Source organism: Abramis brama (assembly GCF_963993115.1).
Source record: "Abramis brama genome assembly, chromosome: 16".
Taxonomy (NCBI): domain Eukaryota; kingdom Metazoa; phylum Chordata; class Actinopteri; order Cypriniformes; family Leuciscidae; genus Abramis; species Abramis brama.
The window spans coordinates 28627002-28644060 of record NC_139978.1 but is presented as its reverse complement, the minus strand read 5'-3'; the positions used below and the strand labels follow the sequence as shown (position 1 = coordinate 28644060).

Genomic DNA, 17059 nt, shown 5'->3' with positions numbered 1-17059 from the left:
TGGACATTTCTGGACACTTAAAAATGTATGCGTTTCTCTGCATTAGATCAGGGACTTTTTGTCTTTTCAGCTACCAGTGTTATTTTAGTATTATTTATATAATGGTATTTAATAATAATTTGAATTGGCTTTTAATATTATATTTTCAGTTTTAAGTACAGATATTATATTTTAGTTTAAGTTATAGTGATTTTGTTCCTTTTTATTAGTTTTTACTTTTATTATATTTCTATTTAGCTTTCATTTATTTTTTATTTCAGTTATGGTAATTTTAGTACTAAACTTATTTTATTTCAGTTAGTTGCCATTTTGCCAAGAGAACATTTCAAATTTTCATTTGAGTTTTTTTAAGCTTAAGTTTGTCATCTAATATTTATATATATTTTATTTCAGCTTTATTTCAATTAATGCAAATGTTATTTAATAGTTCAAATTTAACTGAGAAAAAAAACAAAACTTAAAATAACAGCAATAGAGCCACCACAAACAATGCTCGAGTTTCTCTAGTTACATTTGACAACCTTTTGAAAAATCAGCTTCACCATCACAGGAATAAAGCACATCTTGAAATATATTACAATAAATAATTGTTAATTTAAATAATATTTCATGATATTACTGTTTTTACTGTATTTGTTGATCAAATAAATGCATCTTTGGTGAACATAAGAGACTTAAAGAGGTGATCAGGGTTTATGTAATCTGGGTGAATGTTTCACAGGCTGTATCAATAACAGCAGAAGATTCACCCCGTACACCCTTAAGTCTGTGTATCTGTTCTTTCATTGATTTAACATGTAGTTCAATCATGACAACTCTCGGAATAGTTTTAGCATGCTAGTGAATATGGCAATGTTAATGTATTTAGTCTTTGCAAACTAGATCTGCTCGTTGCTGCAGCTACTGTTTATTATTGGTGCTGCAGAGCAAGTATGGATTTACTGATAATTGATACACAGACACGCTGCGGTGAGCATGTAAGATATGCTGCTGTATAAATAGACATAAATCCTGTAGCAAATCTAGGTAGGTGGAGCTTGGGGAGGAGAAGTGTTTCAAAGGAACTCTAATAGCGCACTGCAGGACTAGCTTACAGCAAACAATGAACCAGAGAATTTAAATGTTGGGCAAGCAATCTAATTGGTTGCGGGATCAGCAGAGGCCAATCAGCTTGCTGCATTTGGTAACGATGTGATTGCTTGTAGATTGAATGTAAAGGAAATATCAGCCTGCGCCCTCTAGAGTTTCATGACTGAAGTAGATATTTTTGCCATTAATTTCCCCCCCAATATATTTGCCCTTTCAAATCCCATTTAATGTGAAACTGATTTCTTTTTTACCATTGACACCATATTTCTTATCAATAAATGTCCTTTCATCAGTGGCTTCCCGTGCCTGGCTCTCCTTGACGAACGTGAAAGTGATGAAGGCCCTAAAAGAGGGCTTTAATCTCTCGAGCATTCCTAATGAGTTTTCCTCTACAATTATTTGATAAGAGCGGAGACGGCACTGTAGGCACTGTCACTGATCCAGTACCTGTCCAGATCATGCACGCGCACACACACAGTCATGCATCCTCAAAGACACTTACATGTGTCCGCCTCCTTAAAGAAAAAGATGTGCAGTAACGCAGACTCAAACATGCAGTGACTAACCACACTGAGGCCCAGCTGCTCCCGCTGCAGGTAATCCAGATTTCGGCGCTCCAGGCTGGCCAGGTAATGTTGCAGACGTGAGTAGGTGTAAGGGTAGCAGTATGCAAACTGATAAACGTCATCCTCACGGTCGAAACAGAAGGCGAAAGACATCACATAGTTCCTCCGATGGTCAGGGCACCGATAGTAATACACATTCTTGGCTGGCAATCTTTGCCTGTGACAAAGAAAGAAAGAAACATGACAATAAAATGCACCCTGTTTGCTTTCTCAATAGATCCATTGACGTTCAAATAAAAAAAAATAGTTTGTGTTCATAATCTTTAATCATTATAGTGTGAAAACATTCTCTATGACACTTTTCGTCTGGTGTAACCAAGGCGGCATGCACTCTAAAAAACGCTAGGTTATTTTTTCAACCCAAAATGCTGCGTTGAGACTGTTGGGTACTGAAGCTGGGTTGATTTGACCCAATTTGGATTGATAATCGTTCATAATCAGTAACCAGACGGTGGGTTGGGAATGCAGACGTAAAAGAGAGCATGCACAAGTGTGACACAAGTTCAAACGCCAAAGCAGAGAAGAGAGAGTACATTGAAACTGACTGCAGCGAGGAATGTGCTAATTTAAAACTGGATTTTGGATATTGTCGGAGTGTTTTCTCTCTCATCAAAATCACTTTAGTGGTGATAGACGACTGATGAACTGGAACTAAACAGGCTGGAATGGCACTTGAGTGATTATAAATGCTTTAAACAGCGATGGTAAAATCCTGTCAATTCGCTATAATACAAAGTTTTCCCCAGAATTTCAGTGTATATGTATTTCTTGCCGCTGTGGTGAAGTGATGAGTCCCAGCTTAGGACCCAAGCAATCCGATTGGTTCAAAGCACATTTTATGGGTAATCCCTTTAGTGCCTGGTTACAAATCAGATATCACTTTATTATATTAAATCGTTTGATGTTATAACGACAATTAATGTCTTTTAACTTATATATTTCATATACTATTATATAACCAAAGCTATAAAATGTGAAATTAAACATTTCTCGTTCTTAGAGGTTTTTTTAGTTAGTTTAGATAGTAGCATCATACAGCTATCCGAAATGATTAGAGATAACTTTTTTTTCACCATCTACTATATTTTTAGATAAAAAAACTTTGATAACAAATATGATACAAGCATAATTCTGTTTAAGAATTAATTATGACATGCTTGTAATTAAAAAAAATATATATATTTTGCCTTACTGCTTAATTACAATGAACAATGTCGCAAAACATACCTAAACGTGCAATTTCTTTCACTTTAACTACTGTATATAAATAATCAGGATAAAAATAAAAGATTATTACATGAGTTAAAGTTTGATTGATTACATTAAGAATCGCGAGAACAGCTTTAGATCAGGCATACTACTGGGGTCCTAAGCTGGGACTCATCACTTCGCTGGGACTCAACACTTCACCACACCGGCCGTAGCGTTACTAGTATGTTCACTGGCTAGAGAAAAAATAAACAAAATATGGTCAAATTAGTTCTTATATGGAAGTTATTAAATATTATATTTTAAAGATTTTTTTTTTTTAACTGTATAAGCATGTACAACTGGTGAGTTGTCATTTGAGTTGTTGGTGAGTTGTTGTTGTTTTTTTATTACTTTTTCTCCCTCACATACACATGTACACGTTGTTTAAACTCAAAATTTTTGTCCATTTCTGGGTGTTTTTGCTTATAAATAAATGTTCACCTTTTGATTATTTTATTACTGTTGCCTGTGTTTTTACTCTAGTACTTTGTAGTATTTTGATTTCCAACCTAATTTAGGTTTATTTTAACCCAGCAATATAGTAATTGTAGTTGAGTTAAATAAAACGCATCATTTAACATTTAACCCAACCCAACTGGGTCAAAACAATTGGGTTATTTTAACTCTCAGCCTTTTTTTTTAGAGTGTACTGTAGGTGGGGAAATATTATTAATCTAATCTATTATTAATATTATTACAATCACAATTCAAACAAGTCAAGAATGATCAAATAAAATCCCAAGCTACATTATTTCCTGCCCAACATTCTGTTTAATTTGGAAATATCTTACATGACTGAAGTTCAATGTGTTGCAAAATGACGTTTCATGTCATCAGTGGCAGTGAATAAGATTCTTTGGGTGTGACAGACAATTGCTTTCTGACATGACTATTTACTTTTGATTTGAAAAAAAGAGAAGAAAAGAAAAAGAGATGGAAAGTGAAGAGACATTAAGATGAAATAACATGAAGTGAATAAAATAAAGTAAAATAAAAAATAGAAAAGAGGTGTGAAGAGAAGATGAAGTGAAGAAAAGGATATAAAACAACAATGATAAAGAAAAATCTTATAATCTTGTAAATAATATTGGAAACTTGCAGGCCAACCAATCCTCTACATCAGTTACTCACACATTACTGCTGTTCAGACAGCGCTCTCTCTCTCTCTCTCTCTCTCTCTCTCTCTCTCTCTCTCTATGCCTATCCCTTTAAAATCCCATCTAGATAAAGGCAAACACTACTAGCAAACTGTAAACAATGAACATTTCTGCAGTGCACGATGAGCTGGGTGAACAATGAAAGCAATGTTATTTGCATATAAAATGATATACTGTGCTGTTAATCAGTTTTATGTGGAGCTACTGAAAGTAAATCTGCACCATCTGCAGAGAGAGAGAGAGAGAGAGAGAGAGAGAGAGAGAGAGAGAGAGAGCAAATAGTAGTGAAGGACAGGCAAAGAACATACGATGGAAGGCAATAGAGGGAATAACAGCGGGTGGGAGATAGTGAGAAGATGAGAAAGAGAGGAAAGATCAGAGCTGGGTTGGGTTGACTGGGACAGGGAAGAGAGAGAGAGAGAGAGAGAGAGAGAGAGAGAGAGAGATCAGATGGAGATGCTATCTGTGTGAACAGCACAGAAGCTTCCACACGGCCATACTGATAAGAGAGAGGAAACAGCTCTCTAAAATCAACCTCCAGTCCTTCCATCTCATTCCTTTCCACTAAACAACTCACATACACACTGTACACTGATGTAACTGGGTTAGTGTCTTTGTTTGAATGCTTCAAAAGTTATAAACACACACCTGTTCCCTTATCTTCAGTCACCCACACACATAAATACATATAAAAACACAGACATATACAGTGGGATCCAAAAGCCTGAGACTTATATTGAAAATATGAGAATAGGATTTTGAACATTTAAATTGAAGAAAAGACATCATGTAAAATAAATAAGAAATACTTCAGATTGCGACTAATATACGTCACTATTTGAATATTAAAATAAACAAGTTTATAACATTGATCACCAACAAGCTAAAACTCCTTAAACATTCTGAAATTCATTCATTCAAAATGAAATAAATTAAAATTAAATAAATAAAATGCTGCATTATATCAGGAAAAAAAAGCAAAATGGAAACTATGGGCCAGACTTACTAAACAGGGCAAATTAGCATGAGATTGCAATTCCAAACAAGTGCCGATGGGAGTGGAAAGTTATGCGCACGATCTACTGACTACGTGCAAATTAATACACAAATACACAGACGCAGCCGGATCATTTCCATAATGACCAACTCAATCTACCAAGAGCAGAGCAAATTAGCGTCTGGTTTAAGATTTATTGTTTAAATAATGGCGTAAATACCAATAAATTGACTATAGCGCAAACCTTAGTAAATCACCTTGCATGATTCATTTAAATACTCTCCTCCCATAAATTTTGCGTATGCAATATGCAATAAGGTCAGCCGCAAAAATAACCACTTTTCACTGCGTGTCCTTAGTAAATCCTGACGGTAGTTTTTTAACACCAAAAGAGGGTTGGCGCTGGCGCAAGCTGTTCGTAAATTTGGCCCTATGTGAGGAACGATATTTGGCTAGTGAATTAGCTACATAAGTGTCATTTTTGGATTTTATAGGCATGTTCCAAATGCTGTCAACATGCATACAACATATGCACTGCTCAGCTTCTTTCCTGTAAAGCGAGCCCCTCGGGTGCAGCATTGTGATTGGCCATTTAAAAGAGCACGTTACAACCTGACGTTCATTAGAAAACCCGTGAGAAATAAAGCTATGTAGAACTATGCAAATATGGAAACAGCCACACACAGTGCATGCCAACATAACAGAGCTTCATCCATACACACACACTGCACAATGTACACAGACTCCTCTGCAACCTGAACAAAGTGAACCGCTGAGCCGAAATGAAAGTGAATTAGCTTTTCTCTGTGGAGGAAAAGACAGCAAATGAACGATCAAGCTGAGAAATCCTCTAGGGGACTTCTACAACACTGCTATCTCTACATGTCTCAAAAGAGTCTTAACACACAGGACAGGTGCCTGCTTGGTCCAAACTACACTCTACTGCTAACACACACTCACAGAGACACATTAAATGTTCTCTAATGCATGTCAGGCTTGGCAACAAAATACTACATCACGAACAAACACATGACCCTTCACTGTCAGTTACTTACATCTCAACACACACTCATCCCACTCAATCACATGACACCTAAAAACACAAAATGACACCCACAATTCACACACAAACACAATTTTGTTCACTCATATTCAGTTAACCAATATGTAAAAACCTGTAAATGAAGTAGTGTATTCTGAAAGACCTAAATTATTAGATACATTTTATTCATTTGAATAGACACAGGTAAACCAACATATATGATGTCTGGGTCCCCGAAATAAAAACTTAAAATGTAAGTAAACAAATAAATGAATAAATACATAAATTTTGTTCACAAACGAAAGAAAGCCTCAATTTAGGACCATCAAAATATTTTTTTCAGGTTTATTATTATTAGGGATGTAACGATACCCTCACCTCACGTCACGATTCGATACATATCACGATACTGAACTCACGATACGATATTATTGCGATACTACAAGACATATGATAAAAGGTTGACAAAAAATGAACTGTTGATTAAAATGCTAAATTTGATATTACATTGTGGGTGTAAATGAATAGGCTTTGTAACCCAATGCACAGGACAATGGTGACACCAGAATAAAAATATTCATGATTCTGAGTTAAAAATGCAGAATTATTTTAGAATATGCTTGCACTCTGTCACTGAGTAGATATATTTAAAATAATGTAGGCCACCTTTTACTGGTAACATAAGACATTTGGCATTATCAGGACCCACAAACATTCCCCCATTGGATTGTTATACATTATAATCAAGATTATATATATAGCAGTTTAATGTAGTACTGACACCAAAACTCAAAAATTTTAAAATTTTCTCACACAGTAATTTTTATTTTGGGTGAACTATCCACAATACATATTGTTGCATTTTTGTATTGTGATATATTGTGACACGATATTTTGTTACACCCCTAATTATTATACATATTCTACCCCCTTATTCTCCTTACAGTAATGCATTCTACTGTTACTATTCCCATTATTTCCAACTGTAATTTTAAACAGTTTTTTTTATGCAATAAAACAAAGTAAATAAAGAGTTTTAATAAATACCATGGTATACACCAGTATTAAAAAGATTTTTTAATACTGGTAAAGGGACGGGGGAACGGGACGGGGGACGGGGGAACGAAGATTTTTGTTTTAAATAGAAATGTGTTCTTTATAACTTTCTATTCATAAAAAAACTCCTGATATCACATGAATAAATTACATTTTAAAATATGACAAAATGGTAATTTACATATACATTAAAACAGCAATTTCACACAAAATTACAGTTTTTCTGTATTTTGATCAAATAAATGAAGTCATGTTGAGCATAAGAGACTTGAACATTTTAAATGTTCTTGTACTTACATTACAATTAAAATTTTCTAATTAAAAAAAAAATCTTTAATTTGTTTTCCCCATTTTTTTCTTTTTAACAAATTAATAAATGGTAAAATGGTCCTAGAAAGGCCAAATGTTCCATATGCATATTTTGTAATTTCAAATATATTTAATTTATAAACAGACACATATATTTGTTTATATACAGTATGAATGTACTGTATGTGTATATGTGCGAGTCTCCTGACCAGGGTTAGCTGTGCTCGCTGCAGTATTTGGCCTGCGTTTGAGTGGGGTTAGGTTCAAGACCCGCGTCTGTTCGTCATGCACCCCGAGTACCCTGCCAAGCAGACATTAGCGCACACACACACATGCTCACACACCTCTCCCCACGCAGGGTTAATGAAACAGCGTGACACCTCACTTTATTTTTTTATTTATCTGTTTGGGCATTATCCCGGTTCCTCTCCAGCGTTTGACCTTGTTGGCTACTGAGCGAGTCGTGGCTATTGATTTTAATTACCCAGCAGGAATTTACTGCTCGCCTTTCCCGCGCCGCTGCGCCGCTATTGGCCAGAGAAAATAGCTTTGTGTTGCCCCTCTATGTGTGTGTGACAGAGAGAGAGAGAGAGAGCGAGAGAGCCTGGTGAATCTCGAACCTGCTGGGCGTTTTCTATCTTCACTGCAATGTATGTTTTCGCCTCTATCATTCTCTCTCTCTCTCTCTCTCTCTCTCTCTCTCTCTCTCTCTCTCTCTCTCTCTCTCGTTGTGGCTGCTGGTAATTTGTTTTATCTAAATGATAGTGCCCCATGCCTCCCTGTGCTGGTGGATGTGGTACAATGCCCCCCGTTCCAAAACACATTTATCTCGCTGTGTGTCTGAGGGGGGAAAAAACAGGCCGGCGGACAATAACCTACACACACACGGCTTAACAATTCAGCTGCCCCCGAACGCCTTTTATACACACTCCCCACCCTGAGGAACACACACAAAGTGAGCTGTTGCTCTCCGGCTCTCTTTCCATATAGAGAAAAGGTCAACGCCTAGAACTCAAGGTCATGGACTTTAAAAATGAGGGAGTTTTAATAACTTGTTAGAAAAAGAGTAAAGAAACCCAAAGTTTCTTCAACTTGAGTGGGCAAGGCTATGACTAAGCTGACTAGCGGTCGTATCTCTTTTTTCATATATGTGTGTGTGTGTGCTGTTAGCTAAACGGCCGGGCTCGTACCGAGGTGTCATTCTCAATCGCGGGGCTTTTCAACTCCGTTAGCAGGAACACGACGGGGCCTTTGATGCCGGCGCGGCTGTCGGCTTCCCTCTGAAGAGAACTAGACGAGGGGGAAAATTGCTAGCTTTCATACGGAGCGGGACATCTTGTCTATATTCTCAAATCAATCAAGCGTAGAGGTCATCGCAGTGGCTTCTGTCTTTCTGACTCTTTCCATCTCTCTCGCTCTCCGTTTGTCGCCCTCCCCTATTCTTCTAAGAGCACTGGCTGTCATCTGCTTAATGTTGGGAAGGTTAAATGGTTTCAAATATGAGCACAAAGCTGTCAAGTGCCACAATTCTTCTCTCATCCTCCTGACAAAAACAGCTGAAGAAAAAAAAGAGGATCTATTACACATACGGATATTACATTTCATCACGACAATGATACTCTCAGATCTGTGCAGGCTCTTTTGACTTTGGACGCAGGCCCATATTGTGTAATTATTGCTCAAACAAGCGATCCCTCTTCTAATGCATTTATTGTTTTACATTTGATACGGTTTCTTTTCTCTCGATTTTTCTGTCGTAATATGAGAGGTAGAGGGAGTGGAGTGGCCCTCTTGTGATTGATCTATCATTTGGGACATGAATCAGACTGGAGAATAGCACTGGATGGCACAGTTACTAAGCAACCTCACTTGCTTTGTGGTCTAGCTGTCCATGTGCGATGGTATGTTTGAAATGAGGGGTTTTTGGCGTGCGAATTCACTGTGTGATTCTCTAAATGGCGAAGAGCGTCGAATGCATATAGAGGATCAGAGATAGGAGAATGAAACTACCCTAGGAGCCGTGGGACAAATTAGCCAATTTGGGGAACAGAATAGACATTATACTTTGTGTTGGTTAACCACAAAAGATATACAAAAAGAAGACATTTTCTACAAAAAAAAATAAATAAAAAAATGTGAGTTGTGCTTACCTTGATGGTACAACGCTAGAGTCATGTGGGTGGTTGCCAGGGTGTTGCTGTGCATTTGCTAGGATGTTCTGTGTGGTTGCTAGGGAGTTCTGGTGGGTTGCTAACTGGCCTAGTTCAAAAGAGCCCACCTCCAGGTTTACATGATATTCTGGTCCCTAGATATGGCTTGGGTCTATGGGATTTTTTTACCTAATTTATGGCAGGAGAAAGTCAGTGTGAGTAGAAAAGCACACCATTCCTCAACAAGCCTCGAAATTTGTATAATAAGAACTCCACAATAAGGATTTTTCTGCTCACCAGTCGTTCTAGTAGCCCTGCCAACATATTCACCGGCATCACTACAATACTCCACCTTTTCCCAAAATTTCATGTCACCCAGAATATTGTGTTGTATGAATATCTAAGCATGCAATATATCAAAAGAAAGAACTGAGCCTCAGCTTTAAAAATAAACAAACAAACACATAAAAAAGTTTTACTCTAGCTTCATGCATTGTTTTTTTTATCAACACTTAAATGTGGTTAAAAAAGTTTCATAAAACAACAACATTTTGAACAAAAAGCTGAGAAAATCGTACAATGTGCATAAGCAATGCTTTTATCGCTTGTTTCTGCTCCTTTTTTGCCTGTGTTTTGATCCGAAGATTCTCTACTCTTTCAGAAGTTGCACAATACGATATAACTACCACATAACTGTGAAAACACAGAAAGCCAACAGAAAATTCAGTTAATGGCGGGGAAGCGTTGTCTCATAAATTACGAGAAATTCTGTCAATGGCAGGGAAAGAGTTAACCAACTAGAAAATAGTATCTTGGCTACAAATAAGCAGAATTTGCAATAATGCAGAACATAAGACATACAATGCATACAAAAATGGGTGTACACAAGATGAATGAACATAAAATGTTCAGTGGCAATGCAGCACTGGACCAAAAGGTCAAGTGACAGTTTCGTCAACTGGCCCAAAATTCTCTCACACTAGCTCATGGGTCGACAAAGCTCAACAAATGATGCAGGACGAGTTATGCACCACAGTATAATTCTTCGGGTTATGGGTTAACAACAAACCTGTGGGCTAATATTACCAAGACGCCCTTACTCTGAAAAAGGAATCATGTACAATGGTTATTTGGATTTGATATTCAGATGCAATTTTATGGGTTAAATGTATGAGTTAATTTAAATTTAAACGACTTATTTCACCATTGACAAAGCAAACTGCATTTTTCATACTTAGTAGTGAGATTCAGTTGAAACCAAGAATTTATGGCCATGTGCACACATGGAACGATGAGCCAGCACAGCGTTCGTGACTCGACTAGTCGAGACTGTTTTCCAAGATGGCTCCTGCCTGTATACGCGTAATGTATTGTCTTTATAAAGTATCTTCTCATTAAACTGTCTGTACACTTACAAAGTTCTCAATGCTTCGGTTTGCATGTAGGGACCCTCATTATGCTACCGTCTTAGTGTGAGGCTATTTTGAGCCTTGTTAGTGGTATTAACTAGTGATTTACTTTTACTTATTCTATGCCCCATATACTAGCGTTATAAGCTAATCTGTTTTTAGAGATAAAACTCTTTACATTCGATTATCATGAAAACGCATCCCAGAGAACGATCGACTCGGTAACCATGTGTTAATTACCCCTAGGTTCATTTTTCACCGGAATTGTCCTTTAAATATGGACGTTATTCCAAAAAATGGTTAATCTAAAATCTAAAAGTGGTCTTCAATTTCAAACTACACCAATTGCTAGATTTTTTACATTAGTCTCATTCAGAGAAGGCACTGACCCCAAAATGAATTTCACAAGACTCTAGACATTGATTACAGTACACAAATTCATTTTACTGATGCAAAGTGGGCCTATAGGGGTTTATTGTCTTTAATAAGTAGTGACAGATTAAATCTGAGTCTATCGTGATCTATTACCCTCACTAGATTAAAATGCATAGCTGCATTTGAGCTCAAGTGTTTATGAATTCTGGGAAATAGCTTGTCTATTGAGTGGTATCGTGGCTGAACATGCCAAGTGCATGCACTAAGAACAGCGATACACTCCAAACACAGTGATACACACACACACAAACGTGTGTTAAAGTCTGAGATGCATTGCTCTTCACAAGCGCAGCGGGACACGTGTAATATTAGTGCTAAGAGCCCTGGCCATCATACTGCCTTCACAGCTCGTAAATCATCTACTCATTACAGCTTAGATCATAAACGTACACCCATGAGAGAGAGAAAGAGACAAACTCTCTGGCTAATATATTCCAACCTAACGCTCTTTATGACTGCTGCCCAACAAAAAGAGCGTCCGGGTACCTCTGGGGTGATATTGGGCAGATATTGCTATCATCGGAACAGCAAAAGGCACATTCAGATGCACTACCACACGTCGGCCTGTCTTAAAAAAATAAACGGAGAGAGGATACGAATATCCCGGGTGTGTCGGTGTTAAGATTAGCTGTGAGATTATGTGGCCTGAGTACAGAGGCACTGGAGAGATTTGACACTCGTTACTATTGAACAAAATACAGAAAGTTGCACCAAAGGCTATATGAGCTATAAAGGCTAAACGGTGAGTGGTTAATCAATACAGCAGCTCTGCATAGTGCGCATTAATGCTGTGATGGTTGGCACAAACACATCCTGACATAAAGGACGGGACCTTTCATTTTATTTGACGATTAGCACACACTGCAAAACAGGAACTTGCCGTCCTGCCCACTTTTAGACACTAACAGTTTCACTATCTGTTGTGTTGTCAGCATTACACATTTTACACAATCAATACCTCACACATACTCATTCATAGAACAATGCAAGAGTTAATTCTAGACAACAGGGGCTTTCACTTTTCGGGAGTTAAAGGAACTCAGGGGCCGTTTACACAACACCGTTTTCAACTAAAAACGGAAAGATGTTTTATGCGGTTTGACCGTTCATTCTCACAACGACAACGTTTAAATAAAAAAAAAAACCATTAATTTGTGCAAATGGTGACATCATGCGCATACGAATTACGTGTTCAGTCTATAAGCGCATAGTGTATCTTTACAAAGTGACTGTGGCGAGCAGGGCAGGGCGAGAGCCATGAGAGAACGATGCGAGGTCGGTGCGAGGTCGATTACCTACTCGCTGCACCGGTCTCATAGAGTTAACGAAAGTTATCATGAACATTGTAATGTTTAAAGCGGATGTCATAACAAATGTCAGTAGACCAGGACGATTTTTTTAAATGAGCAGTTTGTTCATAAATCCTTAAGATCTCTGGAAATACAAAGCGGAAGACAGAACACGAGTGCAGTGCTGAAAAGGGGTGGGGCTACATAAGGTCTATAGGCCAAATGAGGGGAATCATTCAATCTGAATCATTAGTCAATTGCAACTGTAGCATGGTTTCAATACAAAAATAAAATAAGTTTACCTTTAAGGGATTCTGTTATTTGATTTGTCAGTCACTCAGTTATTCAACCTAATTGTCAAAATACATAAATATTTGATTTAATAAAATGATAATATATTTATAAAATAAAATAAAATAAAATAAAAAGTTTCCATTATTTCCTTTAATATGATGGAATTATTGGATTATGCATGGTCTTGTACATGTTAAACTCATCTCCAAATTTGCAACAATGTAGCAGTAAAAGCACACTGTTTTTTCTTCCACCATCTTGCTCTATTATTCAGGCATACATATCATCTGGCTTCTGTCTATACATACTGCTCATTTCTGCTCTCTTGCTTGTCTGGGACAGTGTGCACACCTGGCAGGTCAGTCAGATTTCAAACAACTTTGGAAACAGTTAATTGCGTGTCTCACAAGTGTACATTATGATCTGGGTCTTTTTGTTGCAGACTATGAACCCTTATGAAAGGGGTGACAAGCTTCAGTCTTGTAGTGTGCACTAGAATTTATGGACATTTAATAACAGACGCCCGTATGCAAATGCATGGAAATGCATGGGCACTAAATAAATGAAAAACAAACAAACAAACGCAAGGAAATACGAACAAACATGAAAACAGTAATCTTCAGATAATTGGTTGCCGGATGGCTCCAGCAGTGTGCAGGTGGTTAGTGTGGCCCCTGTCATTGGCTGTGTGTGGGAAGAGATGAGATTTCCCTATGGTGTCTATAGTGATGCTATAAGAAGCAACATCCACAGACAGAGAGAACAGGGAAAGGGTCAACAGCAAAGATTCTCATTATGAATCAAATTCAAGAGCCTGAAGCACTTCTAACCGTGCAATCACAGACATACACACATAAATGCACTGAAATTGAAAAAAAGAAGCAGCTTGAATTCAAAATCCTTCGTAATACCAAATAACACTTACATCAAAAGAGGTTTATAATACCTGGAGAAAGCTATCCGTTAGCATTCACATTCATCTCAATGGCAGTTGCTTAGCTATAGTGCAGAGCCACTCAGAAGTACGTGAATCAACTGCTTTGTGATTCAACACATTTTTATGTTATGTTTTAAAAATGATTTTTCTTAAGAAATTATTACTTTGATTCAGCAAGGACAGAATACATTTATTAAAAGTGACAATAAAGACTAACAAAAATGTATATATATTTTTTTTTTCAAATGCTGCTTATTTGAATCTTTTATTAATCAAAGAATGCATTCAAATATTAAGCAGCACAAGTGTTTTCAACATTGATAATAATAATAAATGTTTTTTAAGCACCAAATCAGCATATTAGAATAAGGATCATGTGACACTGAAGACTGGAGTAATGACTGCTGAAAATTCAGTTTTGCCATCACAAGATTAAATGATACATTATATTTTGTTTACATTTCAATCTGCACTTTTCTTGCTTGGCAAAGGTGCAAAGGTGCATGTATAATGAACAACAGAAAGCACTGGCTGACACTATTTTTATGCTCTTTCCACGGCCAGTAGATGGCCATAGATCTTGTGTTTATAGTGCCTCAAAGAACTGACCCACCCTTTAATCCAAAATGACTTGCATCACATTTAAAAAAAAAAAAAAAAAAAAAAAAAAAAAACCTGAGGCACAAACATGGACCACACCCTGTCTGTCTTTACACAATAAGGCTCATGTGATCTCACTCTCTCACTCACTAATGCGTCATCAGTACAATACTCCACAACACCCTAATGCAGGGCTGCGTGTCCCAGGTGGCTCACTCCATCTGTAGCAGCGGCGTAATGGTGTGTGTGTGTGTGTGTGAGGGAGTGAGGGTGTGTGTATAGTGATCAGGCTATAGCTAGCCTCAACAGTGGTAATATAATGTGTGTGTGCATAAGTGTGACCCCATGGTGGTAAGTAGCTGCCCTGCTGCGCTGAGGGATGTCTGGGGTAATTATCATAGAGCAGATGAGCCCTATGAACCAGCCAACATGGCGCCATGCCCCCTCATGGGGCACAGGGGCAGAAATCACACAGGGCACGTACACACATCCATACGCAGACTGTAGGAGGTGGAGGCAGGTGTGCATTCGAGAAAAGATGGTAATAACAGCCAGACAGGGTGACGTCTAAGAGGTGCCCTGGTGTGAATGTCTGTGTATGTGTTTACGCGATGGTTTTCCATGGTTTTGCAGACTTTCCCCACCTGAGCACCCTTTGGCCTTGTGGGACGTCTGAGATTATGAGGGCACAGCCGGTGTCATCATAATTTCCATTACGCAGATTTACTTTTTTGAGAAAGAAAGCTACTTTGCTGTTTATGCAGAGGTGAACGTAATGTTGAAATGCTTTTTGCTCTCCCTGTTTGAAGTGCAGAAGTAAGCTATTCTTAGGATAATTTCCCCAAAGAGTGTAAACACTGCGGATCTATGGTGCTTTCAAAATATGTTGCTTGTTTGAGCGGTCGACGTGTCAACTTCTGGTACGATATTGGTTTGGGACTACCTGCTTGTTTGAACTAGGATTTGGGAAACTTGTTCGGATGCTATGGACAATGACGCCTCAGAACATGTGGCTTGTTGAAAAGAGGTGTACTATTGCTTTTCTAAGTGATCAGACCTTGGTGGGCAATACAACTGCTGAAAAATCCCAAAGACTTACGTTGAAGGAGGGACCCGAGTCATATGTAGAAAACACCCAGAACAACCTAGCAACCCCAGCAATGTGCTAAAAAATGTCATAGCATCATAGCAACTGCCATGTCGTGGCAACCACCTATAATGCCTCACATGAGCACCACACACAAAAACAGAACACACTTAAAATATATATATATATATATATATATATATTTTTTTTTTTTTTTTTTTACATAAATATATTATGACATTAACTTTACTAAATTATTTTATTATAAAATATTGTTCAATATTAATGTAATCTATAGGCCTAAATATAAGTATTAAATACAAGGTAAATTAATATTATTATATTAATTAAACAAAACAGATGGCCATGGGCTGCAACAAGTGTAATTAAATAAATAATAATTAATATCTGTGTACAAGAAAACCAGAACATCAAAGCCTGATTATTGGGATGGTGACTGATGTTCTTCACAGTCGGTATTTGTCATAATAAATATTTCTGTTTTTAAATAATAAATGTAATGAAATAAATGAATGAATATAATAAATTAAACAATATCAATTTAATTAGCATTAATATTTGTGTACAAGAAACCCAGTAGATCAAAGCCTAATTATTGGGATAGTGACTGATGTTCTTTGTGAGATCTAACACTTCACATGACCAAAAAAAAACATTTTCACAACTGTTTGTTTAAAGAAAAAGCGAGTATGGGGAGAAGAAGGGATTCTCTGATGCAGGTGTGCCATTTCTTTTCCCTCCCTCCCTTCCTCTTTTCCTTTTTCCCAGGGGACGGAGAGTAGGTGGAGTGGACCCAAGGAGACAGCCTGGCGCCAGTCTGCACTCCATCTCTACTGCACTAACACACACATGAACATACACACACTGATGAAGATGGGACTGAGATAGACTGAGAGATGGAAAAACAGAGGGATGAGAGTTGATGCAAGTGAGATGGCAGAGATACAAGCTGAAATCCATCCACATTAGCTCCATTAGATGTGAGCATCATGGCCAGCATCACAGGGTACGGCTGGTGTTAGGCCACAGTCAACAGGCAATTTGTTCATATATGCTAGTGCACAAAACAGTTCTCAACTGCATAAATCTAATAATCCCTTCTGGGAAATTCATACCACAGTTGTACATTAGGTGGACACTGAGGGTTCAATATTAATAAGTAGATCTGTTCTTCAACAGACGATGTCTAAATGTGCAGCTGGGTTTAGTGACGTTAAGGCATGCCGATAAAGTCTGTGATGTTTGCTGTTGTAATGTTAGCAGGGACAGCAATGATGTCATCAGTGTTTTTTGTCCAATACCACACAAGG

The 17059-nt window shown here is 37.6% G+C and overlaps 1 protein-coding gene across 1 annotated transcript in view; it reads right to left on the bottom strand.

The window, feature by feature from the left end:
- Positions 1-17059, bottom strand: part of agbl4 (AGBL carboxypeptidase 4) — a 335062-nt gene that overhangs the window by 150501 nt on the left and 167502 nt on the right. The window contains exon 5 of the mRNA XM_084086490.1: positions 1656-1872. Coding sequence (XP_083942616.1) covers positions 1656-1872 — 217 coding nt within the window. The remainder of the gene's footprint in view (positions 1-1655; positions 1873-17059) is intronic.